The sequence below is a fragment of the Antedon mediterranea genome, chromosome 7 (genome assembly GCF_964355755.1).
Source record: "Antedon mediterranea chromosome 7, ecAntMedi1.1, whole genome shotgun sequence".
Taxonomy (NCBI): Eukaryota; Metazoa; Echinodermata; class Crinoidea; order Comatulida; family Antedonidae; genus Antedon; species Antedon mediterranea.
In genome coordinates this window covers 30245586-30262673 of record NC_092676.1, presented here as the reverse complement: position 1 = coordinate 30262673, position 17088 = coordinate 30245586, and the positions used below count along the sequence as shown (strand labels likewise).

General features: G+C 32.9%; 2 protein-coding genes across 7 annotated transcripts in view; one reads left to right on the top strand and one right to left on the bottom strand.

Annotated features, from left to right (window-relative positions):
• Window positions 1–6787: 6787 nt before the first annotated feature.
• On the top strand, window positions 6788–7996 carry LOC140055241 (NADH dehydrogenase [ubiquinone] 1 alpha subcomplex assembly factor 4-like). Its single transcript, XM_072100524.1, has 3 exons — window positions 6788–7038; window positions 7288–7412; window positions 7507–7996. Exons 1-3 carry the CDS (start codon window positions 6921–6923, stop codon window positions 7831–7833), a joined length of 570 nt encoding a protein of 189 aa, XP_071956625.1. The 5' UTR covers window positions 6788–6920; the 3' UTR covers window positions 7834–7996.
• A 1521-nt stretch (window positions 7997–9517) lies between these two features.
• Window positions 9518–17088, bottom strand: part of LOC140055214 (syntaxin-binding protein 5-like) — a 37109-nt gene continuing 29538 nt past the window's right edge. For all 6 annotated transcript variants that reach the window (XM_072100475.1, XM_072100476.1, XM_072100478.1 and 3 more), the window contains 8 exons: window positions 16905–17039; window positions 16505–16605; window positions 16021–16111; window positions 15102–15213; window positions 14336–14431; window positions 14098–14222; window positions 13353–13474; window positions 9518–12999 (listed from right to left, as the gene is read on the bottom strand). In XM_072100475.1, coding sequence (XP_071956576.1) covers window positions 12862–12999; window positions 13353–13474; window positions 14098–14222; window positions 14336–14431; window positions 15102–15213; window positions 16021–16111; window positions 16505–16605; window positions 16905–17039 — 920 coding nt within the window. In that variant the 3' untranslated portion in view covers window positions 9518–12861. The remainder of the gene's footprint in view (window positions 13000–13352; window positions 13475–14097; window positions 14223–14335; window positions 14432–15101; window positions 15214–16020; window positions 16112–16504; window positions 16606–16904; window positions 17040–17088) is intronic.

Sequence of the window (17088 nt, the reverse complement as noted above, 5' to 3'; positions counted from 1 at the left end):
TTATTATATTGCACTAACGATGTTTAAAGTTTATATAAAATATTAATTTTTAAAAATACATGCGTGAGCTATAAAAATAAACAAAAGCGGTTACATTTTATCTTTGTACTCTGGAGTTATGCATTTTGATAGAATGATATTGACAATTTGATTAAAATTAATATTATATAGGCCACCTATATGTAGAATAAAAAGATTTTCAGGTTGGAAATTAATAAATTGAAAGATTATGAAGGGTGTATGTAGATTGCATATTGCTTATACTGTTTTCCCGGCTTGTATTTTGGCGCCGCTTGCTTTCCATGAAATGACTTTTTGGAGGTATATTTGGAGTACGTAATTTTTAAACAGCTTTCCTGGGTTTAGAGAATCAAATATTTGAATGAAAGTCAAGTCAAGTATCATTTATTATCATTTGTTTTAAGAAAAAACATAGACATTCTGTTATGCTCTGTTGGCGGAGCACAATATCCAACACGCAACACGACACAACACGAATTCAAAAACATTACAAAAAAGTGTCTACATTATGTGGCTCTAATAGCTCCTGGAAAGAAACTATTTGTAAATCGTGCCATTGGCCTTACTATAGAACGAAATCGCCGACCGCTGCGCATCAACTGGAACATACTAGAGGCCGGATAAAATTGATCATCTTTGATAGCCACTGCCTTTTAAAGAAATGTAATATTGTTGAAAATTGTATAAATTATTTAATTTATTGAAATAATTATTGAAATTATTAATAATCATAATTAGAATGCGATCAAAACTATAATGTTTATCATTAAACCTCAATTTACTGGTGACTCCACATCGGATCAGATGGGCATGCTTTCTTGATTCTCTTAGAAAAATGTTCATGTAAGTTTCTGTTCTTGGAAAAGTGACGACAAATATGGATCAATACATTTATTATAACCTTCAGGGACACCCATATTTAACACTTTTTCGAGTGGATAGAAACCCGCTGGGGAAAATTCCACTGGGTATGTTTGTGATACAAATAATTTAAAAGAAGCGGCAAAAACATATTTAAAGGTTTTTGCCGCTTCTTTTAAAATGTTCACAAATTTATAATTTCGTGACATTTTCCATTTTTGCGGTCTAAAGCTCTGTCTACACTATCAAACTTTATGCGACAAAAAAATATGATGTGCCCATATATGGACACGATGATGTCATAGCACTAACATATTTAAGCATCACTATCATTTTGGGCACATCGCAATTTTTTGTCAAACTAAAAAGTTTGTAGGCATATCATAATTACAATTTAAAAAAAAAAAATTACAAAACAACTTTGAAAAAATACAATTACAATGCAATTTATATCCAAAATGCATGTTTTATTCACAAAAATAGAAACACGGTACATATCGGCATGACGTAATATTGATAGCCAAACACATTATCGAATTATGAATTATGAGCATGAAATTTAGTGAATTAGATGATGAAACGCTAGACGCAGGCGAAGAAGACAATAGGCAGATGCAGTGGTACAGAACCTCTCCTAACCTATCTGTACCTATGGCGTACTTGCTTACATACCTGGCCTACTTACATACCTGGACTTGCATACCTGGCCTACTTACATACCTGGACTTGCATACCTGGCCTACTTACATACCTAGACCTAACATACCTTATAAGCTAGAAAAGGAAAGCCTATGCGAGCAGAGAGGGATGCCAAAAAGGAGAGGTAAATACCATTGCATGAAAGTACAAATTAGTGAATTAAGAAAGTTATGGTAAAAAGCAGTGTTATGAGTGCAATTATACGACGTAACTGAAATACGATTTAAACCGCATATAAATAATTTATAGAAATTAAGAATTTGTTTAAATATAATAACTTTATAAATATTTTATGATAATTATATAACTGCGCTGAATTAAAATGTTCATGGTCCTCCGCCTTGATGTGGGGGGTACCCACTCTTCCTCCGCCTTGATTTATGCTTCATCCGATACCCGATCCGTTTTCTACTTGGTGCCGCATTATTGCTCGTAATCGCGTCCTACGTTTGGTGTCACTCATCATCCTTCCACTTCAGCGTCCTCTCCTCAGTCTTAGTAGATATCCACTTCAGCGTTTTGGTGACTGTACTGTATTCTTGATGTTTAGTTCCACAGAATTCGAAAATAAAACAAAAAAAAATAAATTTTTTATTTTTATGGAAGCTGTTTTTGCAACAGTATTTTATTTTGTTGACAAAAATGTCTAAAGAGTCAATGAAGCTCTGCTCGACCGCCGTGATACAATCAGAGCGATTTCTGCTAGTGATAGCAGTGCGTTCCTTTGGCACCATGCATGGTAACGCAGTTGTACTGTGACGTATTTATCATAACGTAAAATTAACGTAATTATTAATTTTCATTAAATAACTAAGTAACAATAACGCCAAAACGATGACTTGAAAAAGGTGGATACGTACCGTACAACTATACGCAAAACGATTTTGATTGGTGTTCCTCGTCTTCACCGGTCAACAGTCTATACAAATTAAAAGCAGACTAATTGGTAATATTATTTTAGTTTTACCGTTTATTTTCTCCATGGTATATATTATACGTACCTTTTAATTTACGTTGTGTTTATCCCGGACCGTCTTATAGTTAGATATTACGTCATCAATCTGTTAATAAAATAACATTTCTTCAGTGTGACATCACAATATAGCCTATTTATATAATTTCGTACAGAACCCATTCATTGTCTACGACACTCGTTTCAAAATAAGCATATGTACCCAACGACGCATTTAACTAATAAGTTGTGTTGTATGTTGTCCATTTTAACGTTGACAGATGACGTAACCCAAGTCGACAATTCATTTTCTTTAAAATACAAATACTTTTTATAATTTCCATATTTACTACTACAATAATGTCATGGCAATTTAAGGTCTACTGTGTGAAGTTTCATACCGGTAGTGTGTTGCTCCTGCGTACATTCGTGGTCACGTATGCGGGCACGTATGTAATACCAATGAAGTCTCCTATAGGCCCAGGTGTCTTGGCACAGGTCGGCAAGTCCGTCATCAATCTGTAAGTCTCCTATAGGCCCAGGTGTCTTGGCACAGGTCGGCAAGTCCGTCATCAATCTGTAAGTCTCCTATAGGCCCAGGTGTCTTGGCACAGGTCGGCAAGTCCGTCATCAATCTGTAAGTCTCCTATAGGCCCAGGTGTCTTGGCACAGGTCGGCAAGTCCGTCATCAATCTGTTTAAAAGAGAATAACATAATAATGCCCATATTTTCTATACCGTAATATTTAGGCCAGTCAACGCCACTGAACATTATGCTTAATTGAAATGACATACTTACCATACAGATAACGCATCTATTTTTATTGGAATGAGTTCACGGTGTAACGTGGCCCAGAACAATCTGTAAACAAAAGCAGCTAGATAGTTAACATGGATTATAGTTTCATTGTTTCTTGGTGTATCACGTACCTTTACGTGGTGACGTGTCCGTAGTGTCCCGTTGCCGTTTTTAGACGTGTGTAGCTGAAATCGGCAAACCATTATCCATCCATGCTTAAAATAAAATAAAATAATAAAGAAGATTTATTTTGTACACAATTGTAGATACTTTAGCAGGCCATCTATTTTTGTATGATATGTTAAACTATATATAAAAGGGCATACGTACAATCAGTAGAGATCATACAGTATGATCATTTCAGTTTCAGCTCAGCATGTGACCATCGTACCGCTCCGAAAATGACGATCTAACAATTTAATTATAAAAGCAGAATTTAGGCACTATAGTTCAGTTTTCTGGTACGTATATCAGTTTTCATCTTTGGAAAAGCGTATACTCCTGTCCTCAACATACATTTGCTACACCATACTTTGGTGGGATCATTCATGTTTTTTATGCCACTAAATTCGGTTTAATTTTAAAAAGGACACCCCCATCTTTGATAATTAGTTGTAGTAGGACTTAAGCCCCAAACCGACCCGAACAATTTAAAAATTAAAATCAGAATTAATATTGCAGTATAAATAAGCTCTAATACTTTTCACTTCTGGTGTACACACGTACCTTGTGCGCACGTGCGTAACTCATCCGTTGCCGTTTTCATCTTTGGACGACGTAACCATCATCGACAAGTTCATCATTATCTGTTAAAAATAGCATAGGAGGCCTAATATAATATAAATATTAAATGCATATTTAATGTAGGACCATTCCATTATACGGAAAATACGTATACGTACCAGACCCTGTAAGGCATCTTTGGACGACGTAGACATCGACAAATCCGTCCTTATCTCCGATGGTATAGGCCCAATAACTTAAATATAAATACATATTTTAATGTTTATATAATTTATAGTATTTAGGTATTCCATTATTACGGCAAAACTATACGTTAGGTACAAGATCCTTTAAGTCTCCGACATTTCAAATTGGTCATCAACCAAATGCCTAGATTAGATTACTAGTATAGAGGTCTATTCCTGTGGATACGGCAAGGGTTAGGGTCAACCAAATGCCTAGATTAGATTACTAGTATAGATGTCTATTCCTGTGGATACGGCAAGGGTGAGGGTCAACCAAATGCCTAGATTAGATTACTAGTATAGAGGTCTATTCCTGTGGATACGGCAAGGGGTATCGGAACAGAAAAACTGTTGTATGTTTCTATAATATTTCTAATGGTATTTACGCTTAAATTATAATTAAGAACATTAGGCCTATACTTTCTATATAGGCCACTTTATCTACTAAAAGTATCAGGCCTACTATAAAATAACATTTTCTGTCAATAACAAGTTCACGACAGGAGATAAAATGAACTGTATATTGAACTGTAGCTGTGTATTATATTTATTATGATTGAGCCTCCGTCACCCTTTAATTAATTAATGTAAAAATATGTATGAATGATCGCGCGTTCGTTCACCTCTTTGAACCTGAAAACAAAATTTGAACAAGATGAATGATTTAAATAGTCCCCCGGACACAGGAGGGGTCATCATGCTAAAATTAAAAATCAGAAATGTTAATATCAGATCAAATAACAAAAATGAATGATAATATAGAAAAATGTGGAAAGAACAAAATGTATGATAAAAGAAAAATGAATGATAATGAAAAGATATTAAATTAGTAAATAAAGTGAATATCAAAAGGGGACGGAAGCTTTTCAAATAAATATCATATTGTAACACTGGTTTTATAGTTTTACTATTATGATTCGAATTGGAACTGTACCCGATATGTCCTAAGCTTATGATTATACTTACTTTGTTTGATGCCTTTTCAGTTTTGATGTGTCCTTATCAATAGTACCGTTGGTGGATTAAAATCCTTTAGGGTTGGAGAGTGTTCGATATATGCGTTTTTTGGGGAAAATAACGTTAGCGTTCCATACATTTCACTCTTCCCGATAGCTCCAGACAACATCTTAATTCCAGACTTAATGACAAAAGCAATGGGCACAAAAAAGAACGGACATGCGTATCATATCATTACGTGAATATAATACATACATCAGCTCTAATAACAACCAAATATATTGAATATTATCGCGTATATTAACCCTGAAACAAAAATGGCGGCAACATCTTCATGTTATATTCATCCTGTAGTATGTTAATATTTGAACCAAAAAATTAATATAGTATCACTATATTAATATAGTATCACTATATTAATATAGTATCACTATATTAATATAGTATCACTATATTAATATAGTATCTCTATATTAATATAGTATCTCTATATTAATATAGTATCTCTATATTATTTTTTCGGTTCCATGTTAGTTCTTACTATGTTTGAAGATGTTCAATCCAAGGCAAAATCTTGATATCAAAAAACAAATCCAATAAAAAAATCTTGATATATAAATCCAAGGCAAAAAACCTCTTTGATTTACAAAAATCAACTGAAAGGGTTTACAGTTATGTCAAATTTTGATATTGAATTTATTTTGTTCATCATCATTGATCATTATCAGATATTGACCAATTTAAAATATAATCAAATACAAACATTATCTAAAATCCAACCGTACACCTATAAAAAAGAAAGACATTAGAAATAATTTAGTATGGGGACGTGTGGAAAGTTGTGTGCGAGGTGTGCCATGGGTAGGAAGTTCCGTCGTCGGGGGTGGGGGGGGGGGAGGAAGTGGCGACACCCTGGACCAGGAGCGACAGATTGCAGACGTTCCGGGGTGTGGTCCCTCGGGACAAACAAACATATTTTCAACAAGACGTTTATTCGTAAGCACGAGCCAGGACAAAAAAAGTATAGCTTATCTGTGCTTCGTATATAACGCGGCATGTTTAACATACCCGATTCGCTCTCCATAAGTGTGCATGGCCCTTATTAATATAGTTATTTACAAAATATGATACTACGTACATACTGCAAACCCGAGTTGGCGATAAAGGACTTCTCATAATCACAGTAACAGGATCGGAATGGCAACTACACGAACACAACGAATTATAAAGCCTCTCAATCAATGGATGGTTGATAATGTATGCAAAGAATGTTTACACCCCACCTGCAAAGGTGGCCCACGTATTGAAAAGAGAAAAGTCCTGAATTGTAATAATAGGACTGGAATTTACACAACATTTCTCGCAAAATCATCTAGCCTTATAGATACGAATACCGTTTAAAAGTCCCATTGTCCTCCCACTTTCCACAAAAAAGTTGTTAAAATAATTTCATATTATTTATCAGTGAGAAATCAGTAACGCGTCACAAAGCACAGTTGACGTGAATTCTTGAAATTTGACGTTTTTTTAATTAATTAAAAAAACGATCCCAGCTCAGATGATCAGACATCAGAGAGAATCGAGCATGGAGGCCTAGCTTACTAGCCGCGAGTACAGAAAAAGTGGTTTACTTAAAAAATAAACCCAGATTTAATACAATATAAATGGGGAATATTTTAAGAAGAGGAGTTAAAAACTTCAATGTTGAAAACAGGGCGCATCGGTTACTTGATCGGCAACCAAAACCAGCTCCAAAGTATGCTACCCCAACCACAAGTAAATGTAAGTTCTTTACAGCAGCAGGGATCGAGTATTGCTTCTCAGACGATTTCCACGTAGTCAATTCGTCCCTGTTTTTAGGGACGCTCATGAGTGTAGAGTATGCAATTATACTAGGCCTAAATAATTATATTACGAGTTTTATACCTCACCTTATATAGTTATTGTAAAGAAATTGTCCGTGTAATAATATTTATTGAGAATTTATTTAAAAAGTGGCATTAAATAAATAAAAAATATGTTTATTTGTAGATAAAAATGTTAGCCCTATTGTTGCTACTGACAGTGATGATATTAAACGTTTTCAAAAGAAGGATAATAATCTATTGACAATGCTACAGAGTGTTAATGTGGATTCGTCCGGTAATGATCCAAAAGTAAGTATACTATTACAGACAAATGTAAGGAATAATTATTTTGTATGTTTATATTTAAATATAAAAAAAAATATATCAAATTTTCGCTTCACAGTTTAATAATAGGCCGAAAGACTCGAGAGTTTTGCCTGCTGACCGATTGCGACAACCAGAATCGACAGAGTTGTGGAATAATGATGACCAGGTACCAGACGGTAGATTGTCCGTGTCACAAGCATTACAATTACTTGCAAAATATCAAAGAAACAGAAATGAATGGCCAGTAGAAAGACTTGCAGAAGAATATAAGTTGAATCCATTAGATGTTGCGAACATTTTAGAGTATTTCCAATCATTCAAAGTGGTCCCAATTGGACCCAAAGAAGACAATAAGGTGCCATCTATACCCCAAGGAAAAATATTAACTAAATCAATTGCATGATGTATAGCAAAACAATTATTTATAGGACTACAGTTACATGTGTTTTATTGAGCCGTCTACACTTTAATTTGACTACTCCTTAGCGTATGAATCAATAATAAATTAGTGTGATTCTTTTACAGATATAAATAAAGTGATTTACGGGAATTTTGTGTTTGCAATCATTTGAATATTCAGGTATTTTAACATTGAACAAATTTGCATCCATAAGCATTTTTTAACCCAACAATCGAGTCTTGATAGAGATGCCTTTTCTTGCAAAACGACTTTACACGCAAGTTTCATTTTAAGTATGATAGTGGTGTTTAGCCAAAAACAAATGAATGAGACAAGTGACATACTTCTCTGAGCCTTTAATGAATGAGACAAGTGACATACTTCTCTGAGCCTTTAATGAATGAGACAAGTGACATACTTCTCTGAGCCTTTAATGAATGAGACAAGTGACATACTTCTCTGAGCCTTTAATGAATGAGACAAGTGACATACTTCTCTGAGCCTTTAATGAATGAGACAAGTGACATACTTCTCTGAGCCTTTAATGAATGAGACAAGTGACATACTTCTCTGAGCCTTTAATGAATGAGACAAGTGACATACTTCTCTGAGCCTTTAATGAATGAGACAAGTGACATACTTCTCTGAGCCTTTAATGAATGAGACAAGTGACATACTTCTCTGAGCCTTTAATGAATGAGACAAGTGACACTTCTCTGAGCCTTTAATGAATGAGACAAGTGACATACTTCTCTGAGCCTTTAATGATATGAGACAAGTGACATACTTCTCTGAGCCTTTAATGATATGAGATAAGTGACATACTTCTCTGAGCCTTTAATGAATGAGACAAGTGACATACTTCTCTGAGCCTTTAATGAATGAGACAAGTGACATACTTCTCTGAGCCTTTAATGAATGAGACAAGTGACATACTTCTCTGAGCCTTTAATGAATGAGACAAGTGACATACTTCTCTGAGCCTTTAATGATATGAGATAAGTGACATACTTCTCTGAGCCTTTAATGATATGAGACAAGTGACATACTTCTCTGAGCCTTTAATGATATGAGATAAGTGACATACTTCTCTGAGCCTTTAATGATATGAGACAAGTGACATACTTCTCTGAGCCTTTAATGATATGAGACAAGTGACATACTTCTCTGAGCCTTTAATGATATGAGATAAGTGACATACTTCTCTGAGCCTTTAATGAATGAGACAAGTGACATACTTCTCTGAGCCTTTAATGAATGAGACAAGTGACATACTTCTCTGAGCCTTTAATGAATGAGACAAGTGACATACTTCTCTGAGCCTTTAATGATATGAGATAAGTGACATACTTCTCTGAGCCTTTAATGATATGAGACAAGTGACATACTTCTCTGAGCCTTTAATGATATGAGACAAGTGACATACTTCTCTGAGCCTTTAATGATATGAGATAAGTGACATACTTCTCTGAGCCTTTAATGATATGAGACAAGTGACATACTTCTCTGAGCCTTTAATGATATGAGACAAGTGACATACTTCTCTGAGCCTTTAATGATATGAGATAAGTGACATACTTCTCTGAGCCTTTAATGATATGAGACAAGTGACATACTTCTCTGAGCCTTTAATGATATGAGACAAGTGACATACTTCTCTGAGCCTTTAATGATATGAGATAAGTGACATACTTCTCTGAGCCTTTAATGAATGAGACAAGTGACATACTTCTCTGAGCCTTTAATGATATGAGATAATGACACATAATGTGTGTGATTTTCATTAACAACAGCACATATTCATTATTAAACTAATTCAGAGTTCAATACTGTTATTAGAGAAACAAGAATTTAACAATAGATTTATTGAACACATTACAATGTTCAATCCAGTATCGTGAACATTAAATTATATTTGGTTGTTAATTTATCAAATAAGAATGTTGGCGATTGTAGAATAAATAAACATACTATGACAAACATTATACTAAATATGATCTTTTTAAAACTATGTCGGCATGGTTACCATTATTTTACATTGTGACTGCAAGCTGATAATTTGGGCCAATAATTGCATTGATGTAAAACTGATTGGTATAGCTGGTTAGCTATTATACACATACTGATTATTAGCTTGATTTAGGCTTATTGGTATAGCTTGTTAGCTATTATACACATACACAGATATTAGCTTGATTTAGTAATATAATTTATCATATACTGTAGCCTGACATTTTAAGCATATAAAGTACAATCGCAACTGTTATATACATTTTTGTCTTAATTTTGATGTTTAAATTAGCTGCCTAAGCAGCTATTGCGTGCATAAAAACAGTGACAAATACATATATTAGTAAATAATCGTTCAAATACACTAAAACAGCGTGACCTATGAAATATTCCAAAACCATGGGGCTTGCTTCACACGAGTGGAATGTATAAAAGGAATGAATCTGGTAAAAAATAGTTTGAATTTTGAGGTAAATTTAAATTACAAGAAATAAAATTAATTAAATAATACTAAGATGAATAGTTAAATAAAAGTTAATAATATTAAAAACATAAATTAAAAAATAATTCAATATAAATATCATGCATCAGATCGGTTTTAAACATTAGAACACCACAATGTATCAAGCACCTACTTAAGAAATTATACCGGTGGAAAAACCAGAAGAAAGTTTATCAAATGGCTGCAACAGATGAACGGATTAGACTTATATTTTTAATACAATTATCTTTTGGGTTACAATAATATGATGGTATAAAATAATGTGCATTTTATATAGCAATAAAATATGATTTGTTTGTATATGATTCACAATAATATTAAGAAGTGTCTTGCTAAATTTACTACAATACTGTTAAAGCAAATTAATGACTTCACAAATGTAAAAATATTTTACAGAAATTCCCCCAAAACTATTTGAAATGTTCATAATGGTGTTAAGATTTTCAAAAATGAATTGTTGTTAAAATTCTTATATTGATAATGCAGACACACGTTTGGTCATGGATTTTATACAAATGAGTACATATATATTTTAACACGAATTTAACATCGAAATTTATTTACAAATGTGATTGGATTTTCATGCATACGTTTTTTAAATCTTAATAATATTAAGAGAATTAAAGTTTGTCAATTTAAAATTGTGGTTTATGAGAACAACTATTATAGCATGTTGTAACTTTTGTTCAACTAATGGACGTTGGAATGACTGTGAGTTAAGAGATCAGAATTGATGGGGTAAGAAATTGATAAATAAACCACAATATAAAGTTTCTTACAAAATAAGTTTGAAATAATTAACGTTTGTTTGGTGTCAATCATACCTAGCAGAATGGCTTACAATTATGACATAAGCATCAATAAAACACAACAATATACACTGTCTATATTTATATAATAGAATATTATATGGAGACTCATAATCAATATATTTAACATCATTTTTATATTCATAACAAGATATTTTCATACATCACTTGGTTTTTTTTTGTTTAGCACTTTTGCGTATTTTTTATATTTTTGCTTTTTACAGCGTGTTTATTAATATATCAATGTTGTAGAACATTACAAAACCAAAAATGCTGGGGTTTTAAAATTGCTTTATACATTTATTCATGCCTAAACTAAGACTGTGATAAAAGGTTTGATGAAAACTTTATAACAAATACTGTATACAACGAAGCTTCAAAATTAATATATTATGTTTTAAACCTAACTAAATGTTTATATTGTTTTGCATGGTGTTTTTATACAGTTATTATTATTTTTATTTTACACTTGATGCTTGAAACCAAACAAATCAACACTTGGTTTAATATTGCATCATCTTAATTGTGTATTTCAGTTTTAACCAAATTACCATAAAGAGCTGTCTTATTTTTATTCTTTTTTATATATATTTTATGAACATCGTCAAGTATTTTAAAACTATCGTATGTCATATAATAGTTTGTATATGGTTTTGTTACTTGAAATCTTTCTAAACTAGATTACACGTTTCATGGTATAAATAACACTACTAAATATATATATTTTCCTCTTATACCAATTGACCATGTATGTAGTTGTATATAATGCCTTTTTTTAGTCAACCAAAGTCATAAGCTATATCCTGCAAACAAAACCTGCAATCTTGAAAGAACGAGAAAAATGTATTAAATACATAAAAATTGTAAGTAAACATATAATTAGTTTCAAATTGTTATTAGTAAATCAATATTAATAATAATACTGTAACATTATTTGTATCAAGCATTTACATTCTTGCTTCATAATATTTCACATATAATTTACATCATTTGCACTAATAAATATAATAAATCTATAAATTAAGAAACAACATACAAATAAGATTTGGTTGAAGGAATGATTAGGATGAGGTGACTACTTTAAACTACAACGTGCAGTTTTAAACATAGCTACTACGTATTATAGGACTTAGATATAATGTAGCATGTACTGACAACCTAACTAGCCTATTGCACTTTTAAACTTTCAATACTATTATTGCTAACAAATAGCCAACAAATAATAGTCACCAACACATATCCATGTGATAAATTCCTCACTGCACCATATAATGTCATGACCTTTGATCTTACTGGGTCATTTTTTTTATAAATCAAATTGAGGGGCAATTATTATTACTATTATATAAGAATGAAAAAAATTATTATTTAATTGAATAGATTTTAATAATTATGAAAATGTGTTTAAATGCAAAAAAGCAAAAAACAAAAATTTTAAAACCGATATCGTTTTTCAACCACTGTTGTCAACAGAGTACTGCCCTCAACCAGCAATAAATTCTGCCCTCTATTGACAAATTAATACTGCCCTTAATCAGCAAATGAATACTGCCCTCAACTGGCAAATGAATAACCGCCCTCAACTGGCAAATGAATGCTGCCTGCTACTGGCAACTGAATACTGCCCTCAACTGGCAAGCGAATGCTGTCCTTAAGTGGCAATGCATCCTCCATGTAACCATCTTACTGTTGTTTCCCTGGTGATTCTATTCACAGTTGATACCATTTCTTGTTTTTTTGTTTCTTCATTAGTTCATTGGCAGCCGATGCGAAACTTTCCGCATTTTGCATCATCTCTGATGTTCTCTTCTCTGTCTCGCTTAATTTTTCTCCTCGTTTGATTAGTTCCTACAAACACAAAAAAACATAATGTTACAACTTAATAAAAGTAAACTTTATTTTTGACTGCCGAAAATTCCTCTGCCTTATCAATCAATCAAACTAACATTTATTTTCTTCATTCATAAACTGAGACATAAAGAAACCAGATGTTTTGAAACAGACTCAAGTTTTTGTAATTTTTAACTTGTGGATAATTAGAATTTATTATAAATCAATAATAATAATAATACAAAGTTGTATGTAGAGAGCGTTTGAAAAACCTGGTCAACTGAAACACCATGTCCTACAAAAATGTGCTAAAGAAGAAGATGTCAAATTCATATACTGTATAGTACCTTAAAAAACAAAAGGTAACGTACCAGTTTTGTACGCGCTATTTCTCCACCAACAGTTTGAGATTGAGCCTTAACAGCCTCCATTCCAGCTGTACCAGGTACATGTTTGGCAATGCTTCTTGAAGGCTTCCCACTGTTTTCTCCAACTAATAATACAAATAATAATAAGTAATAATAACATGGATTTATATAGCGCACATACCACTCAAGCGCGTTAAAACAATGAAATTCAATATAGAATATGTGGTTTAATAATACGCAGTGTCTGAATGGAAGGTCACCATCCGTCACAAATGTACCATTCATATTGTTAATCTCAGCGGGGTCTAGGCTTTGATTAGCTTCTGCTATATCCTAGATCCTTTTAAAATATTATACATGCATGTATTTGTACAATGAAGTTAGCAAATCATGATGTACACCAATTGTCAATGAACTGTGGGCGAATGGTTAAGACAGTGGAACCATAATTACGTAGTCATAACATTGCTTTATGGTTGTGGTGGAATACGAAGTCTTCTTGGATAGGTACTACAAACTGTAGGTCCAGTGTACACATCTAGCTCATGTGCACTTTAAAGAATCTAGTACATCTTTTGAAACAAGTAGGGGGTTACTCCGGTGTATTAGTACAACACAGCCACTGATCATCAACTGGGCCCTCTGGGAGACCAGTCTTTGACTGAAGAGGCTAACCAGTATAAAATAAAATAACTGTACACTGAATATTTCTCAACTATTTTTTGTATTAAAATACATCTATACTCACAGAGCTCTTGGCGGTCTAGCGAACCAGAACTAACGCTGAAGAGGTTTTTGAAGAAACCTCGAGAGGGAGCCTCGGGTGTCGTACATGGGATAAACAGGTCACCGAGCATGTCATGTAGACTGTTGCTAAAAAATGAAATAGAAAATCAAATCAAAGAACTACTACTAAAATGTGTAGAATTTTGTTATATTTTATATACAAATATTTGAAGGAACAAGAATGATAAGAGCAGACCAACCTGTGTTCTGCACATACAGTCAACCGCTGGATTTCAGTAGGACTGCACTGATACAGGGCCTTGCCATGGGCACTAAACTGGAATGTTCGACCAACTCTGGAAAAAAATATGAAAAATCAGCTTTCAGAAAACATAATTAACACAAAAAAAACAAGCATTTAAGATGGATAACAATACAAAAACCCAGGACACCATTCTGTGCATGGAATTAATTAATCCACAAACTGGTAACGAACCTGAAGTCTGTGAGTGGTAACAAACTAATATACCTTAAGTCTGTGAGTGGTAACAAACTAATATACCTTAAGTCTGTGAGTGAGTGGTAACAAACTAATATACCTTAAGTCTGTGAGTGAGTGGTAACAAACTAATATACCTTAAGTCTGTGAGTGAGTGGTAACAAACTAATATACCTTAAGTCTGTGAGTGAGTGGTAACAAACTAATATACCTTAAGTCTGTGAGTGAGTGGTAACAAACTAATATACCTTAAGTCTGTGAGTGGTAACAAACTAATATACCTTAAGTCTGTGAGCTGTAACAACAAACTAATATACCTTAAGTCCGTGAGTGGTAACAAACTAATATACCTTAAGTCTGTGAGTGGTAACAAACTAATATACCTTAAGTCTGTGAGTGAGTGGTAACAAACTAATATACCTTAAGTCTGTGAGTGAGTGGTAACAAACTAATATACCTTAAGTCTGTGAGTGGTAACAAACTAATATACCTTAAGTCTGTGAGTGAGTGGTAACAAACTAATATACCTTAAGTCTGTGAGTGGTACAAAGTCATAATCCAGTAATAGTCGTAGACTTGGTAAGCTGTAGATAACAACATGTCCATTTGCTATGTAACATGCTAGGCACAGCTCTTTATCTAAATAGAAAACAATTATATACCTGTAGTATTTTTCAAAAAAAAAAAAAAAAGTGTGATGTGCCCAAATATGGTAGTGATATGCTCAAATATGGTAGTGATATGCCCAAATATGGTAGTGATATGCCCAAATATGGTAGTGATATGACATAATTGTTTCCTTTTTTTCTTTATTGTCGGCGGCATAGAGACATTATTTATTTGCGCTATATAAATCTATCTATTATTATAATATATTATATATGGGCACATTTGTCACATAAAGTTTGATAGTGTAGACAGAGCTTTATAGTGGCATTATTATAGATGGTAAAGAGAAGTGGACACCAGTTGGTGATCTGGTAGTCATGGGTTGATTCCTATCTGTGATTTTATTTTTTACATTGTGTTTAACACAACATTTTAAGACAATTATAATTAACAAAGAAGTAATAAGATAGTGGTGATAGTGGTATTGACAGCAAATACAGATGACGGTAGTTTGAGTTAAATTTTAGTAGTACAGTAGCACTAGTACAGTATGTGTACAATTCATGATAAATATTAGCTGTAGAATAATGAGAACTATGGTAATAAAGCTTTTAGTAGTAGTAATGTAGTAGAATATTTTGTATTAAGCCTAGTCTAGACAATATGAAACTAGTGTGACAAAAAAAATGTGATGTGCCCAAATATGATAGTGATCATCATGTCCATATATGAGCACATCACTTTTTTTTTGTGACATAAAGTTTGATTGTGTATAGGCAGAGCTTTAGTCATTAACAGAAAAAAAAACATATTATTGGCTGATATTTTTAAACTTACTAGGCATGCTTATAACATCAGCTTTCACCACATACGATGATTCAGCAATTTTGGCCCTGTAAGCACAGGTCTGCGAGGGCAATGAAATCACCTGCAAAGTTATACACTACGTTAGCATTCCATGTTCTCATTGAAAAGATATTAGGGACATTTAGATTGAGTGAACGGTCACCCAACATGGGTTGTAGTTGACTTGATATTTTACTGGATTTTTATATGATGATTAAAATTAGATTTATGTTATTTCTATTCAAATGGCAAGGTATGCATTAGGACGTGCTTATCTACAATTCATTGTTAATCATGCCAATCATGCAATACGTGACATTTTCTAAATTTAAATTGAATCTTTACGTACTTGTTTAAATTAACCAGATGTTTTACCAAATTGCATTTGTACCTAGTTGTAAAAATGACAATAAATACTATTGTATCGTATCGATGTTTGTTGTTATACAATTAGCTTTGTGTGATGAATACTGACCTTAGATTCTTTCTCAGACGTAATGACAGCAAATTGCCTATCGGCCATCTCGGTTGAAGCTGACGGGGAGATTCTAGGAACACGTGGCGGCATTGAGGGTTCTATGTACAATAAACAAAAAAGATAATGATAAACACATATTTTATGTATGGTTTGTATGTGTCACGGCAGTGTTGAATATCAACATCATATATGTTTTAGTCTCAACGATTATAGGCAATATTTAAGTCAAAGATGCTCTCCAGGTGGAATGGCATCCTGAGATGAGTAGTAGTAATTAGTCTTGTTTGTTTTTATTTCATTAATATATAATTTTTACTTTCTATGGACCAGAGATTTTAAAATAAAAGATTGAATGAATGAATGAATATGCATTTATTGGTTGGTGATATGTACTAACTTTTCTTTTCTCTTTCTCCCTCCTTTTGTTCATAATTCATGTCTTTCCATGCCTCGGTACTTGCAGATATAAGTCCTCCATTACTGTTCAAGAATGCAATGTTAAGAATTGTTCCCTTCATGCAAAGGACAGTTCCTGTTAATAATTAGAAAAATAAATTATAATACTTATTGTAAATTTTTTA